General features: G+C 41.4%; 1 protein-coding gene across 1 annotated transcript in view; it reads right to left on the bottom strand.

The window, feature by feature from the left end:
• RAB11FIP1 (RAB11 family interacting protein 1) overlaps window positions 1–20,842 on the bottom strand; it is a gene marked incomplete at its 3' end in the record, with an annotated part of 29,031 nt that extends 8,189 nt beyond the window's left edge. The window contains 3 exon segments of the mRNA XM_072402772.1: window positions 3,496–4,210; window positions 5,912–6,351; window positions 20,391–20,842. Coding sequence (XP_072258873.1) covers window positions 3,496–4,210; window positions 5,912–6,351; window positions 20,391–20,740 — 1,505 coding nt within the window. The 5' untranslated portion in view covers window positions 20,741–20,842.
• Between the last annotated feature and the right edge of the window lie 1,302 nt (window positions 20,843–22,144).

Here is a 22,144-nt window from a genome sequence, read left to right as displayed (position 1 = left end):
AGTATACCAAGTCCTTGTATGCTGTGTTATGCTAGTAACAGAACAAAAAATACCGTAACCTGTGTAAATATCCAATTAAAAGGGTAGTATCATACAGTCAAACCCAAAAGTCACTGGCCTGTATTAAAGAACCTAAGATATAGTTTTGCTTCAAAAGCAAGAAAAGTCCTCAAGTGTTAAATTTAATGCTTAGGATTGCTGGCTGACTAGTTATAGAGTATTAAATGTCACTTCATAAAGCAAGCTAGACAAATGGCAGGTTGGTGAAGTGTAATGTAAATGTATATCCAAATATAAACACACACACACACACACACACACCAGATACTGCTTGTAAACTTGCATCAGATACTGCTTGATACTGCATCAGACTCTGTATTCTGAGATTTCACCCTCCACACCAGCCAATGGGAACTCTGCCAACACTTTGCCTTGACAGGGCAAACTGGCATTTGTTCGATGTTCTTCCCAGCATAATATAGCGCCTGGCAAGTTTCACCATCATCAGACAACTGCTCAGACTGGTCTTTTTGTAAAAGGAAATATAGCTGAGATATATTACAAAGGTGATGGAAAAAAATGGGACAGACAGGCATGCCAAACATAGAAAGTTTGAACAAAATACAAGGGGTGAAAGTTTACACAGTTATAAGGGTTAATAGTTTTTAGTTCTGATAACAGAGCGATTAATGGTGACTATACAGAATGAGTAGCTACAAATTATCATCTAACTTCCACTGTCCAAACCCGAAATGCGAAATGGCAATGAGCAAACTGATCACATGTTGTGCACAGCTTACTATAACATATGTATATCAGTGTGCTTCCAAGTCCCTTTTAGCTGGGCGCACTCCCCGTCACTTTTCAGTAACCACCCGGTTGTATTTGGGTAGTTACTGAAGAGCTGGGTCACAATACAGGGACTGCCACCCACCTACAGGTCCTTCCCACCCAGCTTAAAAAAATTTGGTGTTGAACACTGTTATAGGATCATTCTTACTAATAATCATCTGGTAATACACAACACCACTAACGCTCCCACTAAACCTGACAAAGCTTTGGACTGGGGGGGGTATTGGTACCATTGTAGAAGAGAGGGTTAACAGAAACCAGCAGAGAGAGAAGCAGTTCAGCACAAAACACCAGCTGGGTGTGTTCATTGGCCTGCTGCCTAGTGACTTCATACCAATGTAAATGATTAACCACATATGCCAAACACCAGGAGAGATAACACTGCTATCATTCTTCACAATACACCACGCATGTTAGTAAGTTATAAAGTGTTAAAGACGTAGAACAGCCCAAAACCGATGCGACAACACCAGATATTCATATCATGCTATAGGCTTGGCCATGAAGCTGCCTGGCATTTTCACAGGCAGAAGGCAACAACAAATCCTTAACGCCAAGGCTTGCCAATACCCATACCAGATGTAAGCAGTGTATATCTCCCTATTGGTATGGTCTTCTCAAGTCATTTCTTCTGACGTCAGAGACAACCTTGCTCTTATGTTCCTGATGATCTTATAGGAAGTTACATGTACACAATTTGTTACTTTTCTCATTATTAGGGTGTGTACTTTAACATATCAGCTTCACTGTTTACAGAATGTTTGTATGGACATTAATAATCACAAGCGAGCAATATTGAATCTACAAACTATTTTACATTTTTTTCTTTTAATAGAGGTGCAAATGTTGTCAGAGCTGAATATACACAATGTTATCAATGGATGTTTGACATATAGGAATTTTCTAAGTTTTGGATATAAGAGGGATCAAAGAAGGGTTAGAACAGGCATGAGCAAACTACGGCCCCCGGGTCATGTACTGCTCTTTAGACTATTTCATCTGGCCGGAAGAGCTCTCTCTCTACTTCAGCAGCTCCACTGAAGTAGATCCGCGGTTCTGGCCGGTGCCCCCCCCCCCCCAGCAGAAGAAGGACCCTGCTGGGGGGCAGCACCGGCCAGAGCCACGGTCCATGTCCCCTGTACAAATCTCAGGCTCGGGGAAGTGGGGGCAACAATCCGCCCACTCTCCCATCGCAGGTTCAGATCTGTGACTGGAGAGTGGACATGACATCATGATGGCATAACCCCGCCCAGTCTCCCCCTCTGCCAAATTTTAGAACAGATTGTGGCCCCTGATGGAAAAAGTTTGCCCACCCCTGGGTTAGAATCTTTTAAGGATATGTTTCATCCCTAGTCTAAACATTAAAATAAAAATGTATGGATATACTTTCACTATGAATGTGAGGGAAACCTCTAAATATGTATATTGGGTGTGCTATACACTATAAAAAGATTTGTATTTCGGTCAATGTGGTATTAGGAATAACAGTCATAGCAGGCAGAAGGCAAGGGGATAGAAGGGACACAGCTGCTTCTGCCAGTCCCAACTGCTGCTTGCACAGTAAAAAGAAGATGACCAGTGAGGTAGTCTCTCTTATCCCGCCTCTCTCCTATTAGCATTGGTTCCCAGTCCCAGTCATGCTGTACAACCCAAGCCAAAAGGCCAATACAATGTCAAAATTTAGGTAAAATGGACAGTGGCTCAGAGATTATCACTCTGGCCCTTGCAGCGCTAAGGCTTAGTCTACACTGACATTTTCCCCAGCGTTTAACCTGAGGCTTTAAAAGGCCTAGGACAGCGGTCAGAAGAAATTCAAATGCATTCCAATGGCCTAATCTATACCAGGACGTTTCCTTGAGGCACGTTTATGAGCGTTATCTATAACATCGCTTACAGTGTTTAAAGGAATTAAAAACGTAGGGTTAATGCTAGAACACGCCCCAAAACGCAGGTAAACGCTTCCATTGATTTCAAGTAGGCAGTAGGAACGTTACATGCATTTTTAAGAACGTCCGTGTAGACCCAGCCTAAGTCCCAAGTTCGAATCTCAGCCAGGACATATCTGCATGGAGTTTGCATGTTTTCCCTGTGTTTGTGCGAGTTTCCTTTAGGTAATCCAGTTTCAAAAAACATGCAGTTAGGTTAATTGACCTTAAGACTGTAGTAATGACATATGACTATGGTAGGGTCATTAGATTGTGAGCTCCTTTGAGGGACAGGAAGTGACATGACTATGGACCTTGTAAAGTGCTTCATATTATGTTGGCACTATATAAACACAGTGTAATGATAAGTTTGGCCCATGATCTCTTATTACCTAGCTGCACCAAGCTATGTCTTATCTACTGGGAGATTTAACATATATGTTAATTACACAGTCCATTATTGTATAGATTGTAGTCTCCTACACATCATATTTGTGTAGGGATCTGGTCAAACATTATTACCTGAGCACAGTATTATTTCTGGGCTACTTCAGAATATTTGGTAAACAGCGCAATTAGAGGCTGAATCTCTACAACTATGAAGACATGGCAGAACATAAGTTACATCAAGGTTACATCTAGGCCAAGTACCCTTTACTATAGTTTGGGTTTGATGTATTTTCTTATCTGCATCAAAATAGATAAAATATTAACAAACCTGGGTTTGACGGCTGATGTTTTTGCATTTTTTTCACTAGGCATTGGCTCCGGTTTCTTCTCTAACATATCTTGCTCAAAGGGGTTCATGGAGGTCTTTTTGCTGATTGCTTCTGCTGGACCTGCTTTAGGCTCTTCTTTCTTCAAAGAGACATCATTTACCGGTTCAACCTCCACTGGTTTGGGGGTTTCCTTTCTCCCGGTAACAAATGACAATATGGAAGATTTCTTGTTTTCCGTTTTTTTATTCTCCTTGGTTTCTTTTGGGACATCGAAGGTCAATGGAGGACTTTTTGATCTTGGCTCTTCAACCTGTGGTGTTTGTGTTGGAGGCTGCTCAGAAGACTTAAGAGAAGAATTAGACGGAGAAAAAGTCAACCCTTTGTCGTTACTGTTGGATGTATTTGCAGATTCCTTAGATGACTTAAAGGCGAGGTTTTCGGCTGAAGCATAAAGCGGATTATTACGGAAGATCTGTGGCGAGTTGGTGACAGAACTGTCCTTGGAACTGTCGCTTTTTGGTTCTGACTCCTCCATGTACACATGATTGCCATTGATACACAAGTTGGATCGAGTGATTGGGTCGTTCTTGGACTTCAAACCACTGAAAAAGGACAGTCCATCCTTTTTGTTTCCTGATGAGATCTGATTCAATTGCTTGGTGTCTGCACTGACCGTTCTTTTATGAGAAATTATGGGAATGTGAGGAAATCGTCCTGAAATATATGAAAAAATGAAGGCTTGTTTAAAGTTTAATTGTGAAAAAAAATAGACTGTTACAGTATGCTAGAAAGCATAGACCTACTATACCAACTAGGTAAGTAGAACCAAGCAGGGAGTTACTGGCATACAGATATACTAAAAAGGCAAAATTTATATTTCAAAATATACAAAAATCTGAACACTACATACATTTTTGATAAAAAAAACAAAAAAAAAAAAACAAATTAGAATCACAAAAACATATCATGCATGATCCAGTCAATAAATGCGATCAGACGCATTTTGTAGCTAAAACCGCTTCAAGGGATTTGGTAGCAGAACCCATACAAATATCCAAAAGTCAGGATGATCAAATCTAAGTGTGTCCAAAAGTACACACAGGACAACATCATACAAAACACTGGATTGATGTCGGGTCAGGCTAATATTCCACAAAATTTCCAACAGTGGATTTAGACGAACAAATAGATCATGGATTACTGAAGATTTAGTCCGACCTGACAAAGCAGCAACAAGATTAACTGAGCCGAGTTTGCAGGTACTCTGTTTGTGTGGGTTTCCACGGGGGGCACTCCAGTTTCCTCCCACATTCCAAAAACATGCAGTTAGGTTAATTGCCTTCCCCCCAAAATTGATCTTAGATTGTAATAAAGACATCTCTTGGTCATTTCTTGACCTGGAGCAAGCATAAAGACTTGAAAACCAAAACACATGATTTGTAGACTTCTTTTGTGTCATTCTTGTTGCTATTTGGTTAACAGCCATTTTCAGAGATGAGAGCTTAGAAAAGGCAGACTGGACAGTCTACCAATGTTTCCCTTACAGCTAAACTCCAGGCAAACAGATAAAATACATAAATGAGGGACACTTGATTTGCATTTTTGGCCCAACCACTTCTGATATTGTCCTGTCTGAGAATGCAGAAAATTTGCCTTGTTTGAAGGAGTTTGCTGCAGTTATGTTACACTTACAGGTTTTCTTGCTCCCGTGACCAGGCAGTGCAAGGTCAAGCAGCAGATTAATGAGCTTATTTCTGGGTCATTCTGTTCTTTGTTGTAAATTCAGTATTCTCCCCAAAATTGTTTTTAAGCTGGGTGGGAAGAAGCCATAGGCGGGTAGCAGCCCCTGTATTGTGACCCAACATTTCAGTAACCACCCAAAAACAGCGCGGTGGTTACTGAAAAGTGCTGGGTGGTGCACCCAGCTAAAAGGGGCCGAGAGAACACTGTAAATTGTACAAACATTTAGCAGGAAGGAGGAACATGTACAAAAAAAAATCAGAAGTATTTCTTCTAAAGAATTTTAAACTTGAACTGCTGAGATGGGATATGACTGGCAATGTTTACATACTCTGGAGCACTTTGGCGTCAATAGGTGCAAGAAGAGTACTTAAGGAGGAACAGATTTGGGGCTTGCTGGCTCATATTAAATAACTGCCCTGGCACAAAAACTGCCCTTAATTGTGCGGCTTGCCCATACGAATGCTGCAAGCAATGTCAGAAGATGTTAGACAGGACAGTCAAAGCTCCTTTAAAAAAAAAAAAAAAAAGTAGAGATATAAAATTTACATTTTGTTGTCGTGCCATTTTTCTACTACACAAAATATATTTTCCTCAATGGAAACCAAGCTAAATTATGTAGCCATGTATACTTTGATGAAGAACTTTTAGTATCATCAATACAAAAGTACTCACTCTCGGATACCGGAGATCCTGAGGCTTGTTTGAAGTCAGATGAGAAGTCACCAGGCTTCAGTACCGTTCTCTGAGAGGGGGATGGTGGAAGTGTCGGAAGGACTGACATGGACTGGGAAAGGGAGTTCTTCTTTAGTCCTGGCTTGGAGAACAAGGTTTTTAGTTTATTTTTCTTCTTTTCTGCCTCGGGCATTTCTGAATCGCTGTCATCACTATATTGACCCATGCTAGGAACGATGGCAGAAGCTGTGTCCGGTAGACCATCATGACGTTTTCCTTTTATCTTATCCTTCAGCTTTCCAAAGGGTGAGCGCGATTTCTCTTTCATCGAGAGGTCGAACATACTAGCGGTCATGTTATTCCTCATAAACTGGACCTCTACTTCTATCTGACCACGCTCCTTCTCCTTCTTTCCAGGCTTAGATTTCAGGGGGTACCATCTGGAAGGAAAGAATGCAATTAGTAAAGAGAACCATAAGGGGAAAAAAGGTAAAAAAAAAAAAAAATGGCCATGCACATAGGTTTATTGTAACACAGCAATTCTCCCCCAGGATTCCTCCAGAGGTTGCAGGGGGTTCAATGAGTAATCTGTGCATCTCTGGTCAGGTGCCGCCAAATAAACAATTTTGGTATCTAAGCCTGGCATTCCACGGACCAATAAGATAAGAGGCATTCATCCCACTGACCATCAGGCTAAAGTACCATGAACTGAGCATATCATACCGAAACCACACAGTGGTGTGGTCTTGCTTTCCTCCCATCTCCCTGAGCCCCTTGAAGTGGGTCCTGCCATTCAGCTGTATCGAGTGATCTTTTGGGAGAGATGATCTTATGTTTGTCACTAACTTGTAACATTTTAAGCTGTATGAAACATCCTGAAGAGGACTAAAGCTGCAAAACACATTGAGTGAATAAATTTAAGTCATTGCAAAATGGAGACAATGATTTTAGATTCTATTTGTTTTTTAACATAAATTTGAAGGGTGGCCTAAAAAGTCCCACTAATCTATGTACTTTTTCCATATATTGGGCATATCATCCATCTCCCCTTCTATTGTGTGTTACTTCCTCCACCTCGTAGATTGTATACTCTTCGGGTCAGGGTCCTCTCTTCCTCCTGTGTCATTGTATCTGTCTGTCATTTGCATCCCCTATTTAATGTACAGCGCTGCGTAATATGTTGGCGCTATATAAATCATGTTTAATTATATTCATAAACATAGACAGGGGTTTCCCCAAGACCTTAATGTTATTTCAAGGGTTCCTCAATGGAAAAACGTTGATAAAACTGGTCTATCATAATAATCTTTTCACATTGCTAAAACCCCTTTGGATTTTACAAAACCATAAGAAATTAAATCAGGAAATCTACTTTTCTCATCATCGTGAGCAATGGCACCGACTGCTTGGCCTTACAATATGGAATATGGGTATATAGAAATGGTATTCTACTGTTAGTGCAATTCTAAATATCTCAGTGCTACAGTGCTTTATGTTATGTAAATTTTAATAATTGCTCTTTGTCTGGAAGTTTAACAAGCTGCAATTGTACTAAACTTTTCAAAACCGAGAACAATCCTAGCAAGTTTATACTCAAAGATGGAGAAGGTCTATAATTACAGGCAATTTTTCAGGTCACCTTTAAAGTGTTTGTCCTGTAGTGTTGACAAAAAGCATGTCATAGTTTCAATGTTTGCAGAAACAGACACGCCAGACTGGTCACTTTGCGGATACATGTTTACCCTTGAAAATGAACAGATAAACTGAACTGAGGAAAGACCAAACAGTGAGCCGGAGACACCGTTTTTATAAATAAATGGGGAAGGGAGACCTTTAGAGGCACAAACCACATGTTTCTCTTGAAAGATATTCTACGCAGTCCTGCGCGGACTTCCTGTGTCATCTCAAGGAGCCCCAGTTATCTAGAAGTGCAGTATAATTAGAATGAATGTTGTGCAGATCTGAGAAGTTTCCCCAAGACACTGAACTGGGCAGAAAGCACCTACTCCACATTAAAGAAAAGACCGGAAAGAAAAGTTCCTCTTTTAAAAATACAGGATAAGGCAGGTCATATTTGCAGATCTGCAATAATCAATCACTGCCTGATTGCTCTGGGTTTCTAGTGAAAAAGTTGTTCTTCATCCCAGCTAAACAAGGTGGCCGAAGGAAGCGAAAAAAGATGGCGGCGCCCTACAAGGGTGAGGAATGCAAGGTTTAGCTTCGCTTTAACAGAAACTAATTTCTGTCAGATCATTCGGTATTTTTCCCCCCCAAAACTTGCGGGGTCTTTAAAGAGATGAAGCACATTAGATGTGCATGTATTGAAAAGATGACCTGTATACGTTTTAAACTTTTTTTTAGCCTATGCAATCTGGCTGCAGACTGTCCCATCAACACATCTGAAAGTCAAAATGATTCTAATGTAGCCGTAGCCATCCTTATCGTCACAAAATCTTGTGCTTAGCTTTCAAATCCCTCCACAGTTCTTGTTCCACTTACCTTTTTGACCTGGTAGAAAAATAACGCCCTAGCCACCCTATTCGCTACTCCAATGACCTACTAATGGCTTCCTCACTCATAACCTCATCACACGCACGGCTGCAAGACTGGTAGGAGCTGCCCCGACTCTCTGAAATGGTCTTCCTCGTCCTATTCAGCTTGCACCTACTTTATGCTCATTAAAAAAGAGCACTCAAAACCTAACGCTTCCAACTTCGCCTACCTATCTTCTGTCTCCAAACTCTCACTACTTCCCTATCATTACATATCCCCCATCCTATAGTGTGATACTTCCCCCCCACTTCCTAGATTGTAAGCTCTTCGGGGCAGGGTCCTCTCCTCCTCCTGTGTCACGGTCTGTATCCGCCTTGTCATTTTCAACCCCTATTTAATGTACAGCGCTGCATAAAACATTGGCGCTATATAAATCCTGGTTATTATTAATAATAAAAAATAAACCTTTTTCTGCCAAAATTCATTTGTCATGTACAGAAAAACTACAAAAACATTTTCCAATACCGTTGCACTTATTTAGACCACATTGGATGTCTAAATTAACAGATGATTATGATATTGTAATTATTAACTAGCTGTAAATTAACATTGATGATTTTCCCTATAATTATCGAAAAACAGCAGAGCGAGGAAACTCTTCCAGCACCAGGCTGAACTCACAAACCTGTAGGAGGTTTTCAGAAAGATAATTAATTCTCCCCAAAACCAGCTGACAGAGGAAAATGTGCCAAGGCAAAAGGACTTTGCTAACCTCCCTACTGATAAAGCACTATTACAACCTAATATTATTGTGTAACATCTCGTTCAGCAGAACACATCAGACGAGGCTTGTTAACCATTTGAATAATGGGTCCAGTTTGCTCACAAGTGATATTTTAATTGGCACAGACGCAGATGGATCAGATTGCCCTTTGGCATCTTTCAGATAGAGCTAACGAGTAGCTTCACTCATCATAACATTTATGAGAAGATCTAATTTCCTACATTGGGCTGCTCATACAATTTACAACATTGAGAGTGTGCCAAGGGATGTAAGATAAGGCATAGCAGAACTGGAAACTTTAAACTCAACAGAAGAAGTATAAGAGAAAGAAGTGTAGGAGCACGACTTTAAACCTATTTGCACCAAACTGGCCCCTCCAAGGCTGGAGTAGATAGATCATCATAGGTAAGCCTGAGTGATCTAACAAACCTGGAATGGATTTCATAAATATCATATGCTCTCAGGCTGATAAATGTTTTCAATCCTGGACCAGATCCCTTCCAGGTTTGCTGGATCACACATGACAATCCATCTTCCCTAGTCTTTGAGAGTCAGACCCAATAACCCATGGAGGTACTCCTAGGTAGATCACTCAGAATATCATAAGAGAACGTTATCTACCTAAGACTACCTACATAGGGTATTGGGCCTGATTTTTTAAAGACTGGAAAAGGTGGATTATCATGAGTGATCCAGCAAACTTAAAATGGATCTGGTCCACAAATGAGAAAGTTTGCCAACTAAAAAGGTTTGTTCATCACCAAGGTTCTGCCATGATAATATGTCTTTAATTAAATCAGGCTCAATACGTAAATAAACCAAAAAGCAAAATATATGATGCTCAGAATGTTTATGCTTTCCGTGTGATCAATCATCATACGATATATGCGGTCACTGAGGCGCAAAATACCAAACAGCGTTCCACAAAGCAAACAATGAAGGTTGGTCTGAGAAAACAGCTTGCATACAGACACCTAAATAGAACAGCATAGAATGAGTTATGTAGTACGCAACACACAAGGTATCGAGTTTTGCATGACTACGGAAGCTTCATAAAAGGCACACCCTTCATGACAAACACCTGAAACTAAAAATACAACCTCCGTCATCCCCACAATTGTCACAGGTATGCTAGAATGAGACGTTCCCTTAAAACACATTTTACAGCAGATGTATATACGACAGTTTAATGGCAGGAAGTCATTAATGTCTCCAAAATAAGAATATATATTTATCTCAGCTTTTGTTTATGGAGATTTCGTGACAATACAGCAAAAAGAAAGTATGCGTTATAACCCAATACCAGGCTGCTTTTCAAATGAACACATTGTTCAACCAAGACATTTTTTTAAGCGGGGTGGGAAGAAATTGAAGGTGAGTGGCAGCCCCTGTATAGTGACCACTTAAAAACAACCAGGTGGTTACTGAAAAGTGCCGGGTGGTGCACCTGGCTAAAGGGGGCTGGGGAAAACATTGACACTCATGCAGTGGGGTGGAGTACAAATAACGTCACACAAATGAAGTCTGCGTTAGCAAGGAAAAAGATAAGCATTTGTACTTGTTTCTTGACCCCCCTTGAGTTTCGCTAAACCTCACATGCCCCCCAGAAATTGCTTTAAGTCTGGTGGGAAGAAGCTGGAGGCCGGTGGTTAAAGTAGGCAAGGCAACACATGCCAAAGTTTAGTGTTGCCAATATTTGTTGACATAGAAATTCAGTAACCCCTATAATTGTGTCAGATTTCTACCACACTTCCCCTTATACTTTGCACCAAATTTCTAATTGCCACCCCCCTATTATGTCCCATTTTTCCCCCCCATCTCCTTATTATGCATGAGGGGTGTTTACTGAAAAGTGCCAGGTGGGGTGCCCAGCTAAAAGGGACTGGGGAAAACACTGCAAAGGGGAATCTAACCAATGAAGTTCTCTAATAGTGTTCCCCCAACACCTTTTTACCTGGGCGCAGCAGCCGGCACTATTCAGTACACACCCAGCTGTTTTTGGGTTGTTACTAAAGAGTTGCGTCACAATACAATACAGGCAGCCTACAATTTCTTCCCACCCAGATTAAAAAAATTTCTGGGTTAAACACCTAATAGTCTGCAGATATCTGTATAGGGGGGGGGGGCCCCCTTTACAGCAGGCTACATCACCCAAGATCGGGTGATGTAGTAAGAAGAGAAGATTAAAGATGGCGGTGTGCTGGGACAAAGAGGAATTCTAGGATGACACGGGACCGGATCGAGGGAAGGACCAGCGCCATCAAGGGATCTGCGGGATTAAAGGAAATTCATTTTTTTTATTTTCAGGTGGAAGCTACTGTAACCCATTGTAAGTTGTACAAATAATTTCACATTAGCTTCTTTTATGGTCCATCATGGAGTAATAAAGAAAAAAACTTCCTGTATAGAGATCATATAGTTGTTCAGATCAACTGCTCACATGTTCCATAATACAATTACGTTGCATTATTACATTACAGATACAATTTATTATCTCCACAATTTATTATCTCCACATACTCCCCCAATAACTTTTCATGCTCATCTCCCTTTTTCTGTGACCGCTGGGCTGCACGCAGAGATGAAAACAAAAAATGCCACTGCAGGAAATCAGCTGACTGGCTGTTCACGCCACGTCTATACAGAAATATCCAGAAGAGGCCAATAATAAACAGGTTCAGTTTATGTCCACTACAGGGCATTAAATTGTTTAACCAAGGAACAATCATAACATTGTTAATCCAATACCTGTAAACCAGCTTTGTTGTATAGAAAAATACATAAAAGGAAGATTAGGCAGTTACAGAAAGCAAACGCATGTTTCGGATTTAAAAAGAAAGATAGAAAATCAACAAAAGCAATCTAAATGGTTTACACATGCATATTGCTATTTTTGTGCATATTTTGTTTTCAGGGGGAGCCATACAGTATGGATTTTATTAAAAAAGTCTATCCAGTCTTGTATTTTGCCCAATTGGATTTTTGCAAAAGCAAAGCTCATGCCAACACAAGCAAATTCAGATACTTTCAACAGCTGCAAAGCTATCCCGAGCCAATTTACCAACACCTAGGCTGGGTACACACCTACAATAATTGTCGTTGGAAAGAAACTTTCATGATCCTCTCCAATGACTAACGACTGCCCGATGCATGAACGAGTGCTGTACATACAGAACTGCTCTGCGCTATGGAGAGGGGACAATGACGGAATGGCACCCCGCTGTGCTCTCTCTCCTTCTTCACTACCATCATTTGTGGATCCGCGATGAACGTTTGAGGGGTAGCGCTGGCCACACGTCAGAGTCTCGTCCTATATCAGCCCTGAGGCGATTATCAGACAAGAATCTGACGATTGTACGTAGCCTAACAAAGCGTTTAGATCTAGTCAAGGCTGCAGTAATGGAGTCATTTACCAATTAGGAAGAAGAAGGGTTATCCCTTGATTGTCAGAACACAATGAACTGAAAATAAGATTTCTAGTAAACCTGGAAATCTGTCCAGGACCACAATTTGAGGTCTCTATTCCTGCAGGGTCATGTTTTTGGAAGAGATTCAGATACTGGCACTGCTGAAAAATGCAAGCACCAGGGCATTATTATCTAGTATTTATATAGCACCGACATAGTACCCAGTGCTGTACAAAGTCCATAGTCATGTTACTGACTTGTCACTCAAAGGAGCTCACAATCTCCCTACCATAGTCATATGTCATTAATACAGTCAAAGGTAAGTTTTGGGGAAAAGCCAAATAATCCTTTATGTTTTTGGAATGGGAAAAGAAAACCTGAGGATCCAAGGGAAACACGAAGACGGAGAGAACCTGCAAACTCCATGTAGATAGAATCCTGGCCGAGATTAGAACCTGGGACCTACCGCTGCAAAGGCCAGAGTGCTAACCACCGAGCCACCATATTAACTATTAAACAGGATTTATAACGCTAACATATTATGGACCGCTGTACATTAAATATTTACCAAGTAGCAATTAAAAAGTCTGGGTTACAATGCCTGAAACTTGCACTCTAAAAAGCAGGCCTGAACCTGGCACCCTAAAAAACAGGCCAACTGGACAAGCATATGGCCGCTACTACCAACCATAGGCACAGGATAGGAGCTGCTCCTTCACATTCGGATGTGCTGTGTATTATGGGAAGGGGGCAGGAGACGCTGGGGGTCATTGGGGAGTATTGTAGGCTAAAGACGGTGTTCACACAACTTGCCCTGCAAATACACTCCTGATAAGATCCGTTTTAATTTCTGGAATCAAGGATAGTGAACTGAGAGAACAGTAAATTATTCTACATAAGGAAAAAGTGATTGGGGGTTCACAATTCTTCCCAGGGAATGTATACGAGATTAGGACATCATAACATTGCCTACACATTCAGAATAAATAAACTTTTTGCCCCAGTCATTTTGCAGAGGATACTTCTTGTACTTCATATTCATTGGAAGGAATGTCTGGGGGAGGGATTCATAACTAAGTTCAGCAAGCCATGAAGAGAGATAAGCCTCAGTTACTGGAAAACGGCTGCAGAATTTCACAACCTCAACAGACTGTGAAAAAACACTGAAATTGAGTCAGGTGCAGCAAAACTTCTAAATTATACAAGGAAATATTTTAGAATAGGGAACTTTGTGCACCTTTTTCCTTATCAGCAAGAGGAAGTAAAAGTGAAGTAAAAGTTCCCATTGCATGGTCATAAATAGGGTTTGTTAACATGAGGTCTCTCACAATTCTTTTGTAATCATTTATTAGAGAACCAATTGTTTACCTGCAGAATAGGAAATCTAAATTTGTAGAAAATTCCCCCTACAGATGCTCGTTTTGTTGCTGGATGGGATTGTTCATAGTTGTTAGGGAAACATCTTATCTCAGATATCCCACCATACAGGGCAATACACAGGGTAGAGGAGGGCTGGCAATAGAATGTTCACAAACGTCAGATTTATTCCTCAGGCTACATACACGCGTTTAATAATTGGAACATGTGTACGTAGTATGGACGTTGGAAAAGATCTTTCACGATCCTTTCCAACGACAAAATACTGAAAGATGAATGAACAAGCTCTGTACATACAGCACCATTCTGGTCTATGGAAAGGGAAAAGAATGATGGAGCGGCACCCCGCTGTGATCTCTCCGCTTCTCTTGTACTAGGATCGTTTGTGGATCCGCCAGGATGGATCCATGAACAACGCCAGACGAGCGATGTACACATGCCAGATCCTCATTCAATATTAGCCAGGAGGTCATTATCACACAAAAATCATCTGACATGTGTAGGTAGCCTTAGACTAACAGATGTCTAATTTCAGCACAGACGTATGGCATACAGGAACGCCTAGGTACTCACATACCCGCACTGCAATTTAGAAGGAATTCCAGACAAAAATTTACATTTTACAGGCTACTGCTTAAGATATTTATTACTTGAAGGAGGGGGGGAATGATGGAGTGGCACCCTGCAGTGCTCTCCTCCAAAGGGAAAAGTACAGCTGTCATCCTTGCTTGGTTGTTCCTAAATCTGCCAGGTGAACAAGGTGGGAAGACGGCTGTACGTATATCAACTTTTTACCCAAGATGATCGTTATTGTCTTAGGAGACAAAAACCTCCAACAAATGGGCAGTGAAAAACACAAAGTTGTGTAGGGAGAATTCAAAAGGTTATGAAAATTAATACTGCAAAATTCACACCAAAGTTAAAGCACTTTCCTGCAAAGAACCTTGCAGGTAGCATCTAGAGCAATGTTTTCATTCCTGCCCATTTCAGGGCATCAGGGAACCCATCCTTTAAATACTTTATCCACAGATCACTGTATATTAGTGTGGTGGTCAGTGGTATGAATTCCTCTTACATTTCTGGCTATTGGAAGAATGTCACCCTAACAGATCATTGGTGTAAATCTGACATGGAAGGCACATTGACATCAAGGAATCCCCCTAGCAACCTCCGGAGGATCCCTGGTTGAGAAACAATGGTCTAGCAATCCCCTTTTGGCATAAGCTACATAAAATAACTTGCAAGTTTTGTGTAGTTTATATAGCGCCAACATATTACGCAGCGCTGTACATTAAATAGGGGTTGCAAATGGCAGACAGATACAGACAGTGACACAGGAGGAGGAGAGGATCTTGCCCCAAAGAGCTTACAATCTAAGAGGTGGGGGAAGTATCATACATGGAATGGTGGTTGAGTAGTGAGGGTTTAAGAGACAGGTAGCCAAGTTTGAAAAGATGTGTTTTAAGGACCCTTTTAAATGAGCAAAATGTAGGAGCAAGCCAAAAACGACAAGGAGACTATTCCAGAGAGTGGGGGCAGCTCTAGAAAAGTCTTCTTTTCTAGACCAGAGTCTTCTGGTTATGAGTGAGGAAGTTATTAGAGAAGTGAAGAGAGTGGCTAGGGGAGTTAGCAAGTGTTTTCAATCCTGGAACAAGATTCATTCCAGGTTAACTGATCACCCAGGTTCACCTATATATTTATCTATCTGTGTTCAGTGTTTGTGAACCAGGGTTAATATTAGGAACCTGTTTTTTTTCAGTGCCAACACATTACACAGTGCTGTACAATAGATATGGGCTGCCAATGACAGACAGATACAAACCATGACACAGGAGAGGACCCTGCCCAGAAGAGCTTACAATCTAAGATTCTACCAGAGGTTACTAGGGGGTCCTTGCAAACTGCACCTCTTAGGTAAGTTGAGGTAACACCAATGACCTTTTTGGCTATCTGTAAGGGTAACATTCTTGCCAAATATTATTATTAAACAGTAAAGTATTTATATAGCACCAACATATTATGCAGTGCTGTACATTAAATAGGGGTAGCAAATAGCAATGATCCAGGAGGAGGAGAGAGCCCGGCTCAGAAGAGCAACATGAGAGGCATTTTCACCACACTATAAGGACATCAAGATATTTACCTTCATCCAACGAAAACGGCATCGGTGAACGCCCAGCATTACATCACTAATGTAGAAACTTCATTACGGCACATCTGTGATAACAGAAGCGGAGCAGGAGGTGTCACATGACACGGCGCAACACAACGACGTTCAGCCTGGTACAAACGCTGTGCCCACAGAGGATATAGGCTAAAATGTCAATATTTAAACAGGAAACTCAAACACATGCACACAATAGCTACTCCACCAACCACTAAAAATAGCCATTTCTTTAAATGTCAGCTCCAAATTAAGCACAGTTTCAGCGCTTTTCGTGATTCTACAATGTATACAGGCAACATCAAAGATCAGAAAAATATAGGCTGCATACACAGGTGCAATAATTGTCTCTGGAAAGGATCTTTCACAATCTTTTCCAACAAAAAAAACAAATGAGTGTTGTACATACATACAGCACTATTCTGCTCAATGGGGAGGGGAGCGGTGATAAAGACTGAATGGCACCCCGCTGTGCTCTCTCCCCTTCACTTTCATTACGATTATTCGTCGTTCAGCAGAGGAGCGCTATACAAATAATAATAATAATAATATATGATCAATGTCTATTTATATAAAGAACACAGACCAAGTGTCAAGCTTTTTGTATCTCTCAGGATCCCCAGCAGTGACATCTCCCTCTGGTAGTTCCCAACTCTCCACTTGCACTTTTCCCTATCATAAAACAAACAATTCAGCACAGCTAATGGAATCTCCTTTGTAATGGCCACAGCAGATGAGGGCTCATAGACAGACAACATAGTCAACAAGAGATATAAAAAAAAAAAAAAAAGAACAAAATGTAATTTTCTATGCAGACCAAGCAAATCTATGAAGTCTTTTTATAACATTTTCATTTTAGTATAATTTCCTTGTTTACCACCTAGACCACATTTCATTGCAATGCAAAATAGCAGCTATTTGCAGCCATGTGGGAGTAAATGCTGAGCGGGCTTGAGTCATAATGCAAATGGTATAAACAAAAATAAACACCAGATGACTAATTATTCACAGAATTTGGGATGCCCACGTTTTAAGAGCAATTAGGATGGTTTCAGTTTGTTTATCTAGATCATGGATGGGGAAAACACAAATTCCTCCAGAGGTTGCTGGGGGTTCCTTGAGCAACTTGTGCCTCTTAGGTCAGTTTACGTGATAGCAAGGATCTTTATCTGTAAGGGTGACATTTTTCACAATGGCCAGCAATGTAAGAGGCATTCTTCCCACCGATCACCATGGTAATATACGGTGATCTGTGGATATAGTAATTATAGCCGTCATTCCATGAGAATCTAAAAATATTTCAAGGGTTCCCTTGATCATTTGTTGTTCAACATCATCTGTACACACAATAGAGGATGACTTTTATTCATCGGAATGAATCAGTCAGTCAGGATGGATCACTCTGAAGGATTATCCAATCATACTTCAGTAATCCTTTGTTTTGAATAATTATATAGCATGTGCAGGCAACCTAATACTAAACAAACACACTGTTTAGTTTGGTAGTTATGAAGATTGTATAGTGTATGTCCAGCTATAAGTTCCTTTCATTTCACACGTGTTGGGCTGCCATTCAAGATTTAATATCTACAGAAGTTTTTCAACCAGGGTTCCTCCATAGGTTGCAGGGTTTTTTTGAGCAATGAGAAATTTGTACCTCTCGGGTCATTTTAAGTGACACCAATGAACGTTTTGGGTATCTGTAAGGGTGACATTCTTCCCAATGGCCAGCAAAGCAAGATACATTTTTCAATATCAACCACCATACTAATGTACTGTGAGCTGTAGTAATTATAGAAGGGGTTCCCTATGACCTGAAAGTTATTATTAATCTCCCGTGTTAAAAAAAAGGTGGAGTAACGGCACCAAGTGGTGTCCAGAACACTGCATGTTACCACAATGTGCTTTGTGTAAATGAGTCTCAGTTCTGATATATAACCTCCTAAATGTTTCTATAAACTAATGCCAAGAGCCTGTTGGCCACCTGACACCTATTAGAGGACACATTAAAACTTTCAAGAAATGTTATCTACAGATCCAAAGTAAATATAAGCTTGGCAGTTCATGCCGGAGAATCGAGTCCACAGTGACATTGTTTTTCTTTCTCAAGGGTACTGCAGATTCCGCTGGCAATGTATATTCAATATACTGACTTCAGTCACAAAGAATTAAATATTAACCAGCACTACAGGAAATTGACGTTTCATAACATGTACACACGGAGAGTGCGTTGCCTGGTTCGTGCTATTAAATAACATTTACCTGGGAGTATACACAAAGCATAACACATAGAACACAAGAGTGCCCTGATGATTACTATCTGTCACATAGGAATGATAATAGGTAGATCCTACTCTAAAATTAAAAACTGTGGATGGATATAAATATATCTGGGGAATACTCAAGGCGTAAAAATATTTACTGCAAAATTTATGAAGTGCAATAAAAAATAAGAATAGAAAATTAGCATCATTAGGAAAAGTAAAGATTAAACAGGAAATTTTCATTTTACGCTTACTCTTAAAAAAAACCTTCTTTGCAGATTTAAATAAAACAGTAAAGAATTATATTTGTTAGAGTGGGCTGCAGGGTTTATGGTCTCCAAAATTAGAATTAGTGGGCAGCACGGTGGCTCAGTGGCTAGCACCCTGGCCTTTGCAGCGCTGGGTCCCAGGTTCGAAATTTAGCCAGAAAACTATCTGTGTGGAGTTTGCAGGTTCTCCCTGTGTCTGCGTGGGTTTCCTCCGGGTACTCTGATTTCCTCCCACATCCCAAAAACATAGTTAGATTTTTTGGCTTCTCCCCCCAAAATTGACCTTAGACTGTAATAAAGACTAATGACTATGGTGGGGACATTAGATTGTGAGCTCTTCTGAGGGACAGCTAGTGACATGACTATGGACTTTGTACAACCCTGCGTAATATGATGGCGCAATATAAATACTTTGTAACAATAAAAATAATAATAATAGAGATTCCATATGGCCTATGTTCATCTACAGATGGGACATTCTGTATAATGCTTTATTCAAACACTTTACAAGGATGAATCCTTATATTTAAAACAAAATGTTGACTTCCCCCTTTCTGAGCTGCCTATGGAAATAAAATTTTAAAAGAAAGACCTGGCAACTTTTAGAAGATGCTCCGGCTATTTGTAGATTATCCAAACAGAAGAGTGATTATTGTGCCACCACCATCCCCCACAAATCTAAATAATAAAATCCATTGTTCCTTTTTTTTCAGCTCCCATGAGAGCCAGCAGTGCGGTCACCTGAACTACGTACGGTGCTGGAAACCCAGCCAGCACCCATATATAACCTATAACAGAAGGTTTCTAGAAGCTGTCAATGGCTACCAAAACATCATAAGATGAAAGGTTTTCTTTAGCTGGCAAAATAACATGAGGATTTTGTGAATATAAGAATAAGGGTTACAACAGGAGGGACAGTTCAGGGCACCAATAATCAACCCAGAAAGTTAGGATACCTGGAAGATAAAGCAAGACAAAACCAACCGTCCTAGATCAGGCTACCTAAACTATGTCTGGGAGACTGGTCCTGCAACCAGAAGCACCAGGGAGCACCACACCTGTCCTACAGCAGGAGAAAGACCAGATCACCTGGGAGGCAGAATACAGGCCATCTATAACTGACCCAGAGAGTTTAGGGCACCAGAAGACAAGACCAAGCCAACCTTAGAAGACCAGGCAACCTTGGGTTGGCTTGGTCTTGTCTTCCTGGTGCCCTAAAATCCCTGGGTCAAATAAATATTCTCCCTCCCAGGTGATCTGGTCATCTTTCTCCTGCTGTAGGACAGGTGTCCCCTGGTGCCTAACATTGCAAGACCAGTGCCCGCAACCTATTTTAGGTAACTTGGTCTCTCTCAATCTCCTAAAATAAGTTGGGGGGCACCTGTCCTATAACAGGAGAGACACCAGATGACCTGTAATAGATCAAGCCACCTAAAAAAAACACTAGAAGAAATCAAACATCAAGCAAGACAGGGTAGATCACCTGTGGTAGACCAGGACACTTGTCCTGGTCTGATCACCTGTGTGACATGTCAGGACACCTGTGATATATCTGATCACCTATCGGGACACCTGTGATATATCTGATCACCTATCGGGACACCTGTGATATATCTGATCACCTATCGGGACACCTGTGATATATCTGATCACCTGTGAGCAGGTATGTGTTTACATGCACCTGTTCCTATTACACACCCTCGGTCTCCTCTGATACTTACTGCACTTTCCTCCGGTTCCTGGTCTGGTGCAGATCCCACAGGTTGAGGTCCAGCTGGCCCAGGAACTTATCCATCCCCACCAGGGCCCGGTGCATGACGATGACCCGCACGGTGCAGCGTTCCTGGTTGTCATTGTGCAGCAGGGGCACCTCAAACGTGGCTTCCTCCTTCCACACGGGTGCCAGGCTCTTCTCGGCTACGGTAGTCGAATATTTTTCTTTCCCCAGCTGGATGATAGCGTACGCATCGTTGGTCCCGGTTTTCCCCTTTGACCTCAGGCCTTTGGCTTGTAAGACGGTGACCTGGACGTGTGTGGGGAACCAAGTTTGTGACTGCTGGGCGAGAGACATGGCGCCGTCACCTGTTGTATGGAGCGGAGAGACGAGCGCTCGGTTATAAACCAGTGACACCGGTAGGCGGTGCTCCGCTCCCCGGCTACTCCCCCTCAGAAGCCTGGGGATAACCTGCTCCGGGCATGGCACGGTTGCCTAGGAGCGCCCGTGTTACGTGACAAATGATAATGGACACGTGACCGAGACGCCGGCCAATCAGAAGTAGGATGCTGACGAGCATCGAAAAACACCTTGACGACCGTCAGAGTTTGTGTTTGCATTCCGGAACTAATTATATAGGCCGAAAATTCACCCGAGAGAGTTTGAAATAGGACATATCAGGGGACTGGGAGTGCAGGTGTAGCTACAGGGGGTGCCCAGCTTTTTACCCTCCCCCTGACAGAAGCAGGGAAGGTGCAAAGTATGCAGCAGCGTGAGGGCACCCATACGGCCCCGAAAGTCAGTCCTGCACAGGGGCCCACTGTTAGCTATGCCCTCCAGTGGACAGAAGCCCCCCTTCTGGTTGTTTCTGCACCTTCAGTCCCCTTCCCCATGTAAATATATTTTATTATATATATATATATATATATATATATAACGATGGTACACATTCTTCTGCCTGTCATTCTTATCGCCCACTCAAATACATAGAGGGCCTAAATAAAAACTTCGACAAACATTTTCCTTCTCATTAGATATAAACCCTTTTCACATGGGAACAAAGAGGTTTTGCTGTACATTCAATCTGAAACAAGCTTATAATAGAGAAAATAATGTATTTAATGTTTGTTTAAGAAACATCTTATGCCTCTTTCTCTATTTGTAGCCTTCTGAGTTACATTTCAATGGAAACCTTTTTGCACAGGCTAACAAAAAATATTAACAATTTTCTTCTATGAAAATCCAACCATTCAAATCCATGCCTTGGAGTAGCAAGGAAAAGTACAGCTGAGGGGGAGTGCTGGAAATGCCAGACGCGGCCAATGCAGAGGTAAATCTTATGAGTGGCCCGCCGCTGAAACTCCCTCTTCATTGAAATACTACTAAAATTCCCGGCATTATTTGCGTCTATAAAACAGTCCAATGCGGGGCCACCCATAGGCAGGGAGCCCGTCTATAGTTGCGAGTGATGCCGGGAATGGTAGTAGCAGCACTATTTCACTGCAGCGGCGGGCCAGCTGCAGTTCATACTTAGGATTCCTTTGGCGGCCAAAAAAAGGGCGTTGGGGCCAGAGTTTGTCACCCTTGCCCTATATATATATATATATATATATATATATATATATAAATATATATATACCTTTTATTGACAGCCATGTGTGGAGCGATGGCACTTCTTTGGTATAGGGCAATTAGACTGACAGGCAGAAGAATGTATACCTTCGTATTATTACAGTTGTAATCCGATTGTCATGCAATGTA

The sequence above is a fragment of the Pyxicephalus adspersus genome, chromosome 2 (genome assembly GCF_032062135.1).
Source record: "Pyxicephalus adspersus chromosome 2, UCB_Pads_2.0, whole genome shotgun sequence".
Classification (NCBI taxonomy): Eukaryota; Metazoa; Chordata; class Amphibia; order Anura; family Pyxicephalidae; genus Pyxicephalus; species Pyxicephalus adspersus.
The sequence above is the reverse complement of the archived record's forward strand: the minus strand, read 5'-3'. Positions and strand labels throughout refer to the sequence as shown.